Source organism: Chroicocephalus ridibundus, chromosome 4 (assembly GCF_963924245.1).
Source record: "Chroicocephalus ridibundus chromosome 4, bChrRid1.1, whole genome shotgun sequence".
Lineage (NCBI taxonomy): Eukaryota > Metazoa > Chordata > Aves > Charadriiformes > Laridae > Chroicocephalus > Chroicocephalus ridibundus.
The window spans coordinates 94,362,438-94,376,777 of record NC_086287.1 but is presented as its reverse complement, the minus strand read 5'-3'; the positions used below and the strand labels follow the sequence as shown (position 1 = coordinate 94,376,777).

Sequence of the window (14,340 nt, the reverse complement as noted above, 5' to 3'; positions counted from 1 at the left end):
TCCCTTTTTGCTGCCATTCAAAAGGGTGATCAGCTTTGCTGTAACATTTGAGTTGGGAAGCAGTGTCAGAGCAGCGTTGTACAACCGTACACAATACGCTGCCGAAGGATACCAGACGCCGGAACACGAGTTCCCTTTCCTTAGCAGATCCCGAAGCCACAGACCAATGTGCTGGAAGAGAGGGACAGATTCATGCCTCAGTGCATGAAGCATACCTTACATTGTCTCTGCACTGTTGGAGGCCGACTACACAATTCACAAACACAGAAGAGTGAAATACCCTCCTCTATTCCAAGACAAAAGCAGCATTATGCACAAATCCCAAATGAATTTCCTTTCCCTTTTCATTTAGCGAAAAGAGACAGGATTTATTTGGTTTTGCCCCCCATCTGGTGTACATTCTGGTTTTGCCCCCCATCTGGTGTACATTCACAGTGAGTAAGAATGAGTTTTGTTTCCAATACATGTGTTGGATCGAGACCTCAGGGAGAAAGAAAAATCTGCACTTCGTGAAACCACATGTCAGTTCCCATTTCTGGCATTGCCGCACGCAGCACAAAAGCACCCAAACAAAGCAGGATTCACGGTATAAATTGTTTCACAGAATATACATCTTGAAGGGACAAGTACAAATATTACAAAATGAACAGAATTGCTTTTAAAATACTTATATTTGTTTAACCGTTAAAAACAGACACGTACAGAAAGAGGTAGCAAAGCTAACAATTTCCTGCTGCCCCAATTAGTGTTGCCTGCATGCACTGGGAAAGTTACTGCGGAACCGAATCTCCGGACATCTTTTCTGGAAAGGACTGTAGACAACTTGCAGTTTATTTCTGACAATGCTACGTGAAGGACTGCGGCAAATCCACAGGCTCATGAGCAGCTGTTTCACGTTGTCTGGCTTAACGAAAAGGCATTGAAAGAAAAAGGTTGTCTGTGGTTTACTTCAGAGAGCAAGAGAGGGGGAGAGAGAGAGCGCAGGAGCACGCACACGCGAGGGAGACCACACACGAATGTAAGAGGAGGCCGGGAAGTTGCACTTGCCCTGCCACCGCAAGAGGGAAGTACGACAGGTCCGTGGGTCCCAGAGTTAGGATGGAGTTCGGTATTAGCTTGGTCCCATGGATAGAAACATCACTTGACAGACTCAAAGCTAAAAGCAAGGGCAGAAAAGATTAAGGGAAGCAGAACTCCACATGTTGCATGCATGCACGCGCTCTCTCACACCCTCTCTTTCCGGCTTTCTGAGGTCCCAGCAAGGTCAGCTCAAGAGGTTCTCCCATCCAACATGTAATAGCGATACATTAAACCTAAGACCAGTGCTCCGAAGATGGGGATTAGCCATGTTGACCAGAAACTATGGAGAGAAAAAACAAAACAAAAATACACACAACATAAACCAGAAGAAAGTATCAAGTTAATAATTCATTCAAGATGTTCATCGCTTATTACACGTCTGCTTTCATCTAGGGAACTCTCGGGACCTGTGTCCTGTCAGCCCACAGAGCAGCCGTACGGGCCGTGGCTCACAGGGCTGGGCAGCTCTAGCCCGGCCCCTGTGAGAGGCCCCTGCGCCCGCAAGGCTGGCTTATAAAATAGCAGCTGAATTCCTGAAGTTTCCAGTTGGGCACACAGAGAAACCAATTTGGGTTTTTTGTTGTTGGTTGGGTTTGTTTTTTTCCTTAAATAAGTCAGACTGTAATTTGTGCTATACAAACAGCCGAGTTGACTCAAGGATGGCAATTGCTACAGCTATGCCACAATAAATCTTCCTCACTCATAAACGAGAGGCCACAGGCTCACCTTCAGCAGCCTCCTTAGCAGAAGAGTTCTGCATCGGCTACGAAAGACTAGGGCCCTGCTCTGGCTGTAAGCACTCCTGGATTTTCAACTGAACAGGGGCGCTCATGGTAAAGATCGTCCAAAAAAACGCACATCACTGTGTTGCCACACAGAGTCGCCTGCAGCGACCACCCAAATAATCACTGTAGGGCACAGGGACCGCAGCCGCAGTTGTGTAACATGAACACGTGGGCCAAAAGTTTCCAAGCTGCAAAATACCAGGATGCCTGTTCTGCCCAGCGTGGAGCAAGGGACTTCTCACCGCCGGCTGTGTCTCCACGTCCGGCAAGGGAGGTGCACGCCCTGGCAGGTAACTCGGTGCGCTGCAGTTTGGCAACGTACTTTGGACTATCTGCTTGCGGGAAGGACAGTGCAGTAATACCCTCAGGGTGGTTTTTTTCCCTGCCCATTAGACTTAATGTGCAGTTCTACAAATGGAGAATCCTAACCCCTCAATTTCTTACGCTTATTTTAAGAGCGTACTATACCTTGCTTGGCCTGAGGATGTCATACTTGGATCCTGAAGGAGGAAAGAAGGAGTTAGCAGGGGGGGAAAAAAAGAAGCATTAAACATGTGCTAATAAGACTACAGGACTGAACATGTGATTACAAATACAGAGGAAAAATAATCCTCCCTTCCTCTCCCAACCACCCTCTGTCACAAGCGCAGATGTTTCTGGTGATGTTTGCCCTCATCCTCACCTCCACATTCTTTCCATCAATCCAATCCCTCCCACCCAGTCCTCAACTTCACACTGGAACTTGCACCCCTCTCAAAAAAACGTCTTGCTCATTACCTCGCAAACCAGGCTGTTCGTCTTCTGTGCTGAGGATGGTAACTGGCACTCTGATACGGAGAGCCCTTTCACTACGATCCTCTCTCCAAACCCCTGCCCACGTCCCTGTTTGCCATCCTGCTGCCTGACCCCTGAAGCAAACAACCACAATGTTCCTCTTCGGTTCTTCCCTTGCGCACAACCTGTTTCCAAACTTTTATACTTCTCCTTTCATGAAACTATGAAAATTTAAATACTTTTTCCAGTCAGCTGAAATTCTCATTTAGGCTTTCGTGAACTCCGCGATGGCTGTTGCTACTCTCCAGTTTAATCAATACCTACCAGCCAAAAGTCACCTTTTCTGCCCATCCTAAACAGAATTATCTCCATTTCTTGAGAGCTTCAGTGTTTACTTTTGTACCATAATACATTCAGCGGATGCGAAACATTGACACTTATTGTGGGGAGTTACTTCTGAGCTGCGTCGCAAGAGTATACATGTACAATTTTTTTCTTTTTCGTTGCTCCCCGCTATTTATTTTTACATTGCTGACTTCTACCTCTTGCTGCTATTTTTAAATTATACTTGGGCCTGCTTTTAAAACAGATGTTACACACTGGAGAAAGACCTTAGCTGTACATAACTCATTGGACTTCCTCCTCAGTAGAGAAAAATATTTGAAAAAAAATAACTCATATCCAAGGGAGCTACTCGGATTATTACTTATTTCTATGCAGAGTTTAGGCATGTGATTCTGTTTATGAAATCGAGTTGACCCAAACAATAAATCTTAAGGTGAATATATGCATAATCACGCAGTCCTGCTTTATAACCAAGAGCAGGTTTTACTCAGCCTGCGTTATTCTTTCTATGGCTGACTACAGCAAGCAAACACTCCCAGGGCTTCAGTCGCCACTCCCTCCGTTGACAGCTTCCTTCTTGATTCCCGCTACTCTGCGAGTGGCCCTGCTTTGAACAACACCTAATGAAAGCCTTGTTGAAGGCAGAGCTGCACCGGGTCCAAGCCTTCAAGCCAAGCGAGAAGAGAAGCCAGCTGCAAGGCACATGTTTACCTCTCGGATGGGATTCTATTTATTACCACTTCCCTCTCCCCATCTATTTCAAAGCCATTTTTGCAACACTGTGCCCTGTTCTAATCCAGGAGTACCTGAGTTTTAAGCAACACCAATGATTACTAGGGCAGTTAACAGAGAAATCTTGTTTTACAGCCAACCCCACGCTGGCTGTGTCTGTCTCCTGGCTTGAATGCAACAACACTAACAGTTCAGTGGTCAGGACACAGCGAGTAATGCAAAAAAACGCTCTGTGGCTCAAGGTGTGGAAATAACATTCTGATGTCAGGGCAGAGAGGGCACAAAAAACACTTCCAATTGCACACTGAGTGACTGCTGAGCTTCAGAGCAAACAAACAAAAAAAAGTATAATTTGCTTAGAAGATTTATTCATTACCGTAGTTTGCGTAAACATAAAGCCACAAGCTCCACAGGGAGGAGAAAAAAAAGAAAGAAAAAAAAAAGGCATGTGACAACTTCTTTGTTCATTTTGTGACCATACCATCATCTCCACAGCATGAAATTAAAACAGAAAAGTAAAGCATTAATTGCTTACCTTAGAACCTTCTTTTTTACGATCGTGCTGTCAAGGAGGAAAAAAAAAGAGAAAAAAAGATAAGCACTGACTTCAAGAGAAACCTGCAGTCTTTATGAGGGAATTGTTCCGTACACAGTCCTCATCATCGGGGTAATTGCCCGGATTTGGTTTTCAAAGGAGTCATTCCTGCAGCGCCCAAAGGCACCATCTTTGTAGCATGTAGTTTGTGCCATGCCCCTGTGATCTCTCCCCCTCCTGAACTCTAAATTACAAGGCAAGGGGAAGTTACGGTACTACCAGCTGAGGAAGGAACCAGTTAGATTAGCTTCTTTAAGTGCCCCCAACTTAATTGTAGTGAGAACTATGTTCTGAATGGTGAAAAGAGAAGACTAATTTAGTTTTGTTTCCTCAACAGAGATCCTCTTTCCTTGACAGAATTCCTGGACGACACAGAGACTGCCCAAAACCCTTAACTACTTACTTATTTTGCAAGACACATCTTGGTGTATGTGCTTAGTGGGTTACACAAAGGGGAGTCACACTTCTACACGGTCCCCTCATGTGTTTGAAAGAGGCTGTCACAGCCAGCTGGTCCTTACCGGGTGGATCTCCCCTATGTAGTACTGCTGGAGCATGTCCCTGGCATCTGTGGAATGTCCAACATCTTCGAAGCTCTCTGTGGCATCTTTACCAGCTTGTTCGAGCAAAACTTCTTCTCCACCTGGATGCTGGAAGAGAAGACTTCAGGTGAGCAAAGGGCTAGATGCAAAAAAGGTACCAAGAGTGTCAGCCGCCTTCCTTCCAATCTCTTCTGTTCATCACAAATGCTTCAAAACAACATCATCAATAAAATCTTCCAAAGGTTCAATTGTCCAACCTCTGCTTCAGGAATTCACAGAGAACAATGTGTGCTGCACAGCCTGGAAAATACCTTGCATAATAAAAATCCCTCCAAAGAGGTGAATCCCCAACATACACAGGGAAGCACAGCTTTGTCCCCCACAGCCGAGCTATCCCTTCTGTGATTCTGTAACAGATTTGGTCAAGAAAATAGTACGGGAGAAAGGATATCCTCATGTAGCTTTTCATGGGCTTCACTGCATAGATCAGACTCCCTCGCTTGCAACTCCTGCATGATTTTATCAAGAACTTTCCTGAGGCAACTTGAGAGCTAGTGAAGCAGAAGACAACACTGTCTTCACAGACACCAGTGGAGGAAAGCATATTCTACATCTTCAGATACTATAAAAAATTAATAGTGTTTGTCTGACAGCCTCTCTCTACACATAACTGTTCAATGAGGAGTGGAGAAGAACAGAAGTTGCAACAACGAGAGCACTAAATCCCCAGGACGCTCCACAACAACACCGGCATTTCTGTTGGTAGCAGACGGTCACAGACAACTGTGAGACCAAGCGTTATGAACTGACAAAAAAACCCGGATGCGATTCTGTTTTCCTTGATGGGTTGGGCTCTTCTCTAGCACTGTCAATACCATAATTCTAGGAACAGATTGGCAATGGAAAGCGCTAACCACAAAGCTCGCAAAGCACAATCTCTTTACAGGGGGCGTGTGAACAAATAGTTGGGTTTGAACCATCAGCTAACCCAGTTAATCCAATAAAGTGGTCAGCCTTCTGAGTGCACACACAGGGACTAACCCAGTTTTCTAGAGCATCAGGCAACAAGCACTAAAGACACCAGTTTAGAAGATGAGACTTGTTCACTGCTGCCTGAAATGCCTCTAATGGCTACAAGCCTGGAACTGGAGAAGAGATATTAGACCAAATTTCAGATCAAAGGACTAACGCACCTGTCTGTAATATATTTTTCCTTCCCACAGACACAGAACAGTTGCCATTGCCCCTCTTCCTTGAGCTTGTCTGGTTTTGCTGCCGAAAGTCTAAATATTCCCACTTGGCTATCACACCTCATACCAAACATACTCAGTATGGACATAAAAACAGTCCAGTTGTTTACTCCAGTGAGTTGCTGCAGCCAATTCTGTAATCCTCATATCAGAGCTCTGTATTCTGAATAAATCCCTTTATTGTCCAGGTATGTAACAAAAAATCAACGTGGAGCTTTCTCAGCAGCATGAAGGGCAAAGTCTGCAGTCCTAGGACACAGTTTGGTTAGCAGTCAGTTATTAGATTGCCTTAGCTGTAAAGCCAAGTGAGGTTCCTCTCTGCCCATTCCCTCTGTGCCTGGCTACAGATCTTGCTGCCATTTCTCCCACACCAACCCTCGCGCTCACTTGATGTCAGAGGGAGTCACATCAGGGACTACTCTAGCAGAAAACCCACACTCCAAAAAAAAAAAAAAAAAAGAAAAAAAAAAAGGAAGCGATTATCTGCTGGGGTGGCTCACTACAGAGTTGGATGCATGTCTCTGTTCGCGCAAGGGAGTCAATGGAAACACAGGCTGCAGCAAAACCACCCTTTAGATCATTTCTGCGCCCCCTGGATCACACTCTCGGGCTCGGCTGCAGTGATGCTGTATATTGCCTATGCAAATTACTCAGAACTGTCCAATTTTCAGCTATTTTATAAGTATTTTTGCAAAGATCCACAGAAACCAGGGGATGAAAAACTGGCCATTTACTTTTAGACTTCTAGAAGAACTCCTTAGGGATGTGTCACCAGAAACCTCATTTCAGATGGAAAAATATCAGAACTGAATTTTAAGAAGACAACCTTGCTTTCCTAATTATCCACCCTAAAAGGGCGGTCAAAAACCTGCAGTAACAGGGAACATGCAGTGGATAAAGGCTTTCAGTGGCATCCAGTCTTTGCACATACAAGAGACAAGAAGAAAGGTAAAGTTTACTCCTCTTTACATCTTTGGGTCTGAAGCCTTTCTATGCACTTGCTAAATCCACAAGTAAGAAAAATAATTATTTATTCATGCACATCCATCCTTCACTATAATCACCAAGCCAAATGAAAAGAAAACTTAAAAATGTTTTGGCATATCGTATTTCTGAAAGGACTCCCTAGTCTAGACAACCACAACTGCAGCCAGACAATTCTTACCTTGTCATACCGGAGCAAACGTAAAACCAGACTATTTATACAGGAAGTCATTTACTCTGCCACAAAACTTCCCAGAGCTACAGCTCCTCCAGGAAAACTTGAAAGCTGGAAGTGTTGCAAAATGTGACAAAAAAAAAAAAAAAGTACTTCCAGAGGAAGTAATGGCTGAAAAATGTCTGTTTCTTTTCAGAAACAGACAAAAGTAAACAAGAACAAGAGAGGTGGGCCCAAGCACCAGTCCTCAGAAGCCTTCCTTAAAGCAGTAACAGAACCGGAACCTCCTTGTCACTGGAGCCTTCAGCATACACAACAAATAAAGTACACGTTGACCGCAACATCAGTACTCTTGACGCACCAGTTCTGGAAGGATATAACCAGCACCACTGAGCAGAGAAAACAGTCTTACAAGTCTTACAGTCTTGTCATTTGGAAGTGAAAGCACAACAGCCATCGCCAGTATAAGGCACCCTCCGGAGTCCCTGGCCCAGGCAGGGCAGAAGGGACGCCAGCCTGCTCTTGCCACAATCAGGAGATTTAGGGGGAGGAGAAAACCCAGGACTTCCTCATGCTCTGCAATACTCACAGCTACAGCAGGTACTCTCAAAAGCATCATTTCAGTGTGATCTTTGAATAAAGTTCTCCAAATTGGGACCAAACTGGGTCCAGAGAGGAACAGGAGAAGTAGGGAGTTGTACAACCCCATATTCACTCCAAGCTCACTTCAAATATGTTACTGATGCTCTAAGGTGGTGAACAAAGAAGGTTTGCCCTTGATGACTCACCTCCTAATTAGCAGCTCCAATAGTCCATCTTCTGTATCAGCCAAAGTTGTATTTATTCATGAGACCTCAGAAGATGCTCTGTCTGTGTAGCCTTTAGGAGGGGTATGGAGCGAGCCAGAAGCAGCAGCAGGTCAGAACCGTAGGCACGAGGCAAAGGCTTCTGAGAGTGCAACATGGAAACCCATTGCAGAAGGCGAGAGCCTAGAGTCGCCTCTTCACAAACTCCATGTGCCTGTCTGCATACGTCTGGCTGGCAACTGCTGTTACAGACCCACTGTAAACTACAAATGAGCTCAGAAGCAACACTAAGCTCTATGACTAATTAGATTGCTGGATCAGCTCAGACACAAGAGCATCACATTGAGGAGGGATGCAAAAGCTTTCATTCCTAGCCCCAGTATTAAAGAAAGGGAAAGAGTATTACCCAGGAAAGGGAAGAGTGTTACTGTGCAATAATAATGAGCCAGTACTAAACTAGCCAGAAAACAAGGACAAGCAGCCACCTAGACAAATGGTGTCCATCAGCCACACACCCTTCAGAGCTTGTTTTAACATACAGAACAGGTTTCCCTGAAAACATCTTGCAAAGCTGGAGCAAGTCAGTATGAGCAAAACCAGATCTCTGACATTCCTCCTTCTCCCTCACAGAGTTCTGGTTTCAGATACACCAGAGTACGCAGGAATTAAATGCAGAAAGACAAAGAAAGGTATTCAATATTGGTTTCTTGCTGCTGGTACAGTAAGGAGGTAAGAATCTAAAACTCTGCAGACTCTCTGGTGTGAGCAACCATCTGATACTTCCCTCCTCTTCGCTTTCATCTCTATGATAATGCTATTAACGACCAGCTCTCCTGAGCACAAACCCTACCTTAGCCTTGTACTTGCCTGGAAAGACTCTAACTTCTGTTAGAACCATATAATTTTAAAGAGGAGCTCTCAGCAGTAGAATATTTTATTCTTTTCAAACATAGTTTGAACAACATTATACTTGAAACCAACTGACCAGTTTGGGATACAGTTGTCACAACCCAGGCTCATTCCACTTGGAAACCAGTTCAAATAGATTTCTAGTCACACTTATCAGGCGATCAGAAGCAGCAGCGCGTGCCAAGACACAAAACTGTGGTGGCTGCTGTATCTTGTGGACTCAGGTAACAGACAAAAAGGTATACTGAAGAGACATGTATCTCCAAACTCTTCTAGTCCTGCGACAAAATGGTGATAAATTATGTTCCTCTATGATAAGAATGCTTGTGAAAACGTCTGTTACAGATTGGGCACAAGTTAAAACCCACAGATTTTAATACCAGTGTGGTGAGGGCATAAGTGTGAGCAGTACCAGAGCTCAGAGAGCCTGTTGGGGAGGTAGATGTGCCTTCCTCCACTTCCTCACTCAACGTTCACACCTACCTGAGCAGCCAGCCCTTTTTGCTCTGGCCAAAGTCTACACCTGCTTTTCTAGACTACCGCAATCAGGAATAATAACATGTATTCTGGTGGTCCGATTACCTAGATTCAGGAGAAAAATACACTATTGCCATAAGGCTATCTCAGATTTCAAATAATCACACTTCGTTTCAGGCACGTACAGGCTTTCTGAAGCACAAGTGATTGCAGTCTCAGGCACATCCATGAAATGTCAGTTGCTGTCTTTGCACGTCTCCTGCATTTCATTCATGTTCTTATAGTTCAGTAGAATTTTGCTATGTGATAAATGTCTTAATTGTTACTCCTATTACACAGTAAATAACAAAGTAAATTGAAGTTTAAACTGATCCATGCTTCACACAACATTCAGACTTTGAGTTGGCCAGCTAATGGCTGACCTGCTGTACCTAGTTTGCAGGAATCACAGAGCAAAATTCCACAATCTTTTAGCAGTGAGGCTTCTTTGAGATTACGCCATCACTCCAAGGTAACGCTGCAGTGGAACTCAGCGATCCTGTTCAAATAATCTGTGACCAAAGGCCAGAAAAGGCAACAATTAGATACTGCTTCAGTGACTACGCAGGATCAAGGGGAAAGAGTACCTGCTGAAAACCCGATAGCTGCAGTTACAGCAACTCAAAGCTCCAAAGCAGAACAGTTTATCAGACAACTGTAACTTTTAAACAAGACAAACACTCCTGGTTCCGATCAGCTACACATTGTTCCCCTGTCACTCGAGTGATTACAGTGGGGTAACAGATATAAAGTGTATTTTTGCCAATAAATTAGGCCTTGATCTACGAGTTTCACTATGTCAGTGAGGGGTGTACATAGCAGAGTGTTGTGTCAGCCATGCTGGCACAGTTAAAACAGTAGCCTTATTCTTCTTCCTTTCCCTAGTCCAAGTAGATCTTTTTCATGTCAGAAAAACACAAATGGGAAAAAGGGCTTGGAAAGGGCAGCGTGAAATACCATCTCAAGGTAACATTCAGGGCAGTGCTAAAACTGGCTTGCTGGGGGGGAGTGAAGCGTTCTTCTGGGCTCATTTATAATACTGAAGGTGTCCCAGGGAGCACGTCCCAGATGCTGTCTTACACAGAATGCCGAGATGAAGACTGTGACCACCACGCAGGATCCATGCTCTGAAACACTGTGTCATTCACACTCGCGTAAATATCTTGAAAACATTTTTCTAACTCTTAAGTCAGAAAGGTGATAAGCAGCAACTATAATTGGAACATGGAGACAAGCATAAGACAACACACTTTCTGCAAGCACAGTCCCAATCTCCAGCTCTTTTTGGCTCTTCCTAAGCCCACAGTGTTTTGTTATTTAGAAACCAGCAGTGAACTGTTTTTCCGCATTTTTGCCTGGTCTTCCCCTGAATCTACTTAACCTTCTTGCATCCAGAACAACCTTTGTCAAGGAGTTTCACTGGTCTGCTCCCTGTTGCGTGAAGAAACACCATTTGTTTTGAACCTGGCTCCAGCCAGCTTCTCTGATGCCCCCTGGTTCTTGTACTAGACTTCAAGGTGCAAACATGAAAGATTTCAGAAACTAGTGGAGTAACAAACATTCTTCAAAATACACCCATCATCCTGCCTGTTTCATATGATCAGCAGAAGTAGCTGGGCCCACAGCTTTCTACTCCACTGCGCGCTCTCAGGAATTTGATAGATGCCAGATGACAGGTTTGGCCTAGTGCCGGGGAACCCAAACACTGGAGGGGGCGTGCAGGTCGAAGGAGGCAGTCAGCTGCTCAAAAAATCCTCACGTACCAGCTGGAAAACTCCTGGTCTTGTGAACTGACCCTGGAACAGGAATCCAAGTACCTTACTTCTGCTTGCAGCTCCACCATTTAAGAGCTTCTTGAGTTAGAGTCACACTCAATATGATTGTCCTCTGCTTCCCACCCTGACTACAAGCTCTTTACAGTACAGTTTGCATCTTGCTGTAGATGCATGCGACTAAGTGTGCAACAGGTCCCTCACCTCAGCCGGACCTGTGGGCTCTCCTGTAAAACAAACAGCTGAGCATCAGCTGCTAGTTTCTTCTCTGTCCCACGTACTTTTCTTTCCAGCGTACTGGGTTCCTGGAGTCTCTCTCAAGTATCAAAGACCCAAGAAGAGCAGCTGCTCAGCAGGCAGCTTTTCAGATCCTGCACCTGACGCGGAGACATCTGCAAACAGTGCTGGAGAACCAACAGCAGACACTGGTGAGCAAAGGAGCGAGCAGCCAGGATCCATTTATGGTCCTGTGAGAGCAAGATTTTTCATTACAAAAGCTATAAACAGTGCAGAACTGGCTATGGCAAAGGCCAGCTCAAGCCACTGTAGTAAAAGACACTCCCTAATTTGTTCGCTGAAATACCTTAGAGGCTCTCTTAAAATAAACGGGGGGAAGACTCAAAGCCCAAGTCAAATTCTGAATGAAGCGTCATGATGCTGGATCCAATGAACAAAATCGATTGCGTCCAACTTTATAAAACTGAAAGTTACACAGAAAGCCACTACCTCCAGCTGTCAGGCCACTGTAGAAAAGCTGCCAGGTTATCGTTCTCTCCTCCAATCTGATAAGCCTCTACACGTCACCAAGGTAGCTTTGTCATTATATGTTATGACTACATAGCAGACATGCTTTAATCGTATATGCCTGGAGGAAAATCAGAGTTTAATTTGGACAAGCAAACCTAGCAAGCAGCAACAGGCATCTTTTCAGTGAAGTGCCCTTCTTTTAGAGATGATTCAGACTAACTTTCTTGCATTATCCTGTAGATGCTACAAAGGGTTTGGTGTTTTTTTAAGCTGGGATAAGAGCCGTTTGAAATTTTACCATTTCTTCCTACTCTATTTTCATCTCCAAACACTAATGATATCACTCTCAACCTTCACAAAAACAGAAGTCAAAAGCATTGAGTCTAGAAGCAATTTTTGTCCCCCACATTGAAGAGAACTGGAGATTACGCAGCAGAGATTGCACCCTTTCTGAATCACTCGTGCACGGTCACCTCTGGGAAGGCATTAGTGCAGCAGATGCTCACCTACTGAATCACCATGACTCTCTCCCTTAAGTTCTGGGGTGTCCCTGGAGATGTCACATGTAAACTACTGCTAGTCCGACACCGTTTACCCTACAAGACCAGAAGTGCAGTAACGTGGCTCAAGGAGAGCTGCACCTCCTACGTAAGGCATGCCTGAACAGATTTTGTCAGAAGACAGAAGCTGACTCCAGCGAGTAGAAGCACAACCCCTGCCCTCAGCTGGTCTTTGCCATGACTCTCCCGTTTCTCGCAGGTGTCTTTGAGCAGGGGCAGGACTTGCAGATAAACCGCGCCGGTGGCCAACGGACCACCGGGTCTCTTGGGGACCCTCCTCGGGGCTTCTGGACCTCTCCCTCGGGGCAAGGGGGATGCCGAGGTCCCACAGCCTGAGGCTAGAGCCCTGCCTCAGGAGCCCCCCCGCCCCCAGGCCTACTCGTCTCCTCTTCCCCTTGTAGCCTCCCCCGTGATCTCTGCCCGCCATGGCACCCCTCCGCCCCCTCTACTCTTCCCCCTCCCAGGCCCTCCCCTCCCTTCTCAGCCCCACACGCCCTCCCCGCTCCCCTCAGCCCCCCGCCACAAGGCCCTCTCCTCCCTCCTTCAGCCCCCCCAGGCCCCGTCATTCCCCCCGGCGGCCCCTGAGGGGACAGGACGGGACCCCGCCCCGCCCGGCCTCACCTCCTCCAGGAAGCGGGTGACATCGTAGACACGCCCGTGGATGACCAGCCAGGCCTCGCGGCTGGAGTTCCGCTTCCCCACCTCCTCCAGCGTGAAGACGGGCCCAGCCTCCGCCGCCGCCTCCGCCGCGCGCTTCCCAGTCTCCGTGCGCTCCCCGGACTCCATGCTGGCCGCCGGTACCTTCGCGGAACGATGGGCTTGTCCCACGGCAGCCGCCGTAGCGATGGCGGCCGCCCCCTACAGCTAACGGCCCGCGGCGGCTCCCGGCCGTGTCCGACGGCCAATGAGGAGCGAGCGACACCGGCGGTGGGGTGACGTCTGGCACTGGCTGCAGCCAGTGGGAGGGCGCGTTGCCAGCCGTGGGCCAATAGGGAGCGGCCAGAGCGCCAGGGCGGGAAGGCGCCGGGTCTCGCCTCACCTCGCCTTCCCTCAGGCGGCGCGTTACGGCCTGGCCTTGCCGGCTCCCCCCGCTCCCCCCGACACCGCCCCGGCTCCTCCCCGGCGTCGGCCGCTCTGCCGCCCCACCCGGACGGCCAGAGAGCGAGGTGCCTGTCAGCGGCCTGCCCGCGGCGGTGTCCGTCCTTGGCCTCTGGTAATTCTCCCTGTTGGGTGGGTGAAGGGAAATACTTCTGTGGAAACCGGGATCTCCTGGGAAGCGGCTGTTCCTGTCAGGGACCGTCCAGGCTCGCCTGCAGTCGGAGCTGCAGCTAGCTCCCCTCCCAGAGCAGGGCCGCGGGTGTCTGTGACAGACGGTCTCGGGGTTGTCTCCGGTGGTTGGGAGGACAGCGTGGTGCTGGGGAATGAGCAGTGGCAGCCGACAGGGAGTCACAGGTAGCGTCTGTTTCATCAGGAAAGCATATGGGGCGTATGCTGGCAAGAGTCGTTAGGGTGCCTTGGTTGAGCTGTAGCATGCCTTTGGTGGGCCTCCAATTCCACTGCCAACCAGAACAGCTTTTTTACTGCTCCTTTTGTTATGATTCTTCCTGCCTGTATATAAAATAGATAGCAATCTCAGAGATCTTTAAATCTCACAGCTGTAATGTCTTCAGAGTGCGCAGTTGTGTTGGCTTTTAAAGGAAAGTGTTCATGTGCAGATCTGATGTGAGTCACTTGGTAAGTTGCCTCTTCCCTGCCAGCCACATTGAAC

The 14,340-nt window shown here is 47.0% G+C and overlaps 1 protein-coding gene across 1 annotated transcript; it reads right to left on the bottom strand.

Annotated features, from left to right (window-relative positions):
- Positions 1-652: 652 nt before the first annotated feature.
- Positions 653-13,468, bottom strand: LOC134515680 (cytochrome b5). The gene is made up of 5 exons (XM_063334914.1): positions 13,194-13,468; positions 4,833-4,961; positions 4,252-4,278; positions 2,334-2,365; positions 653-1,360 (listed from the first exon to the last, which is right to left on the bottom strand). Exons 1-5 carry the CDS (start codon positions 13,356-13,358, stop codon positions 1,270-1,272), a joined length of 444 nt encoding a protein of 147 aa, XP_063190984.1. The 5' UTR covers positions 13,359-13,468; the 3' UTR covers positions 653-1,269.
- Positions 13,469-14,340: the final 872 nt, after the last annotated feature.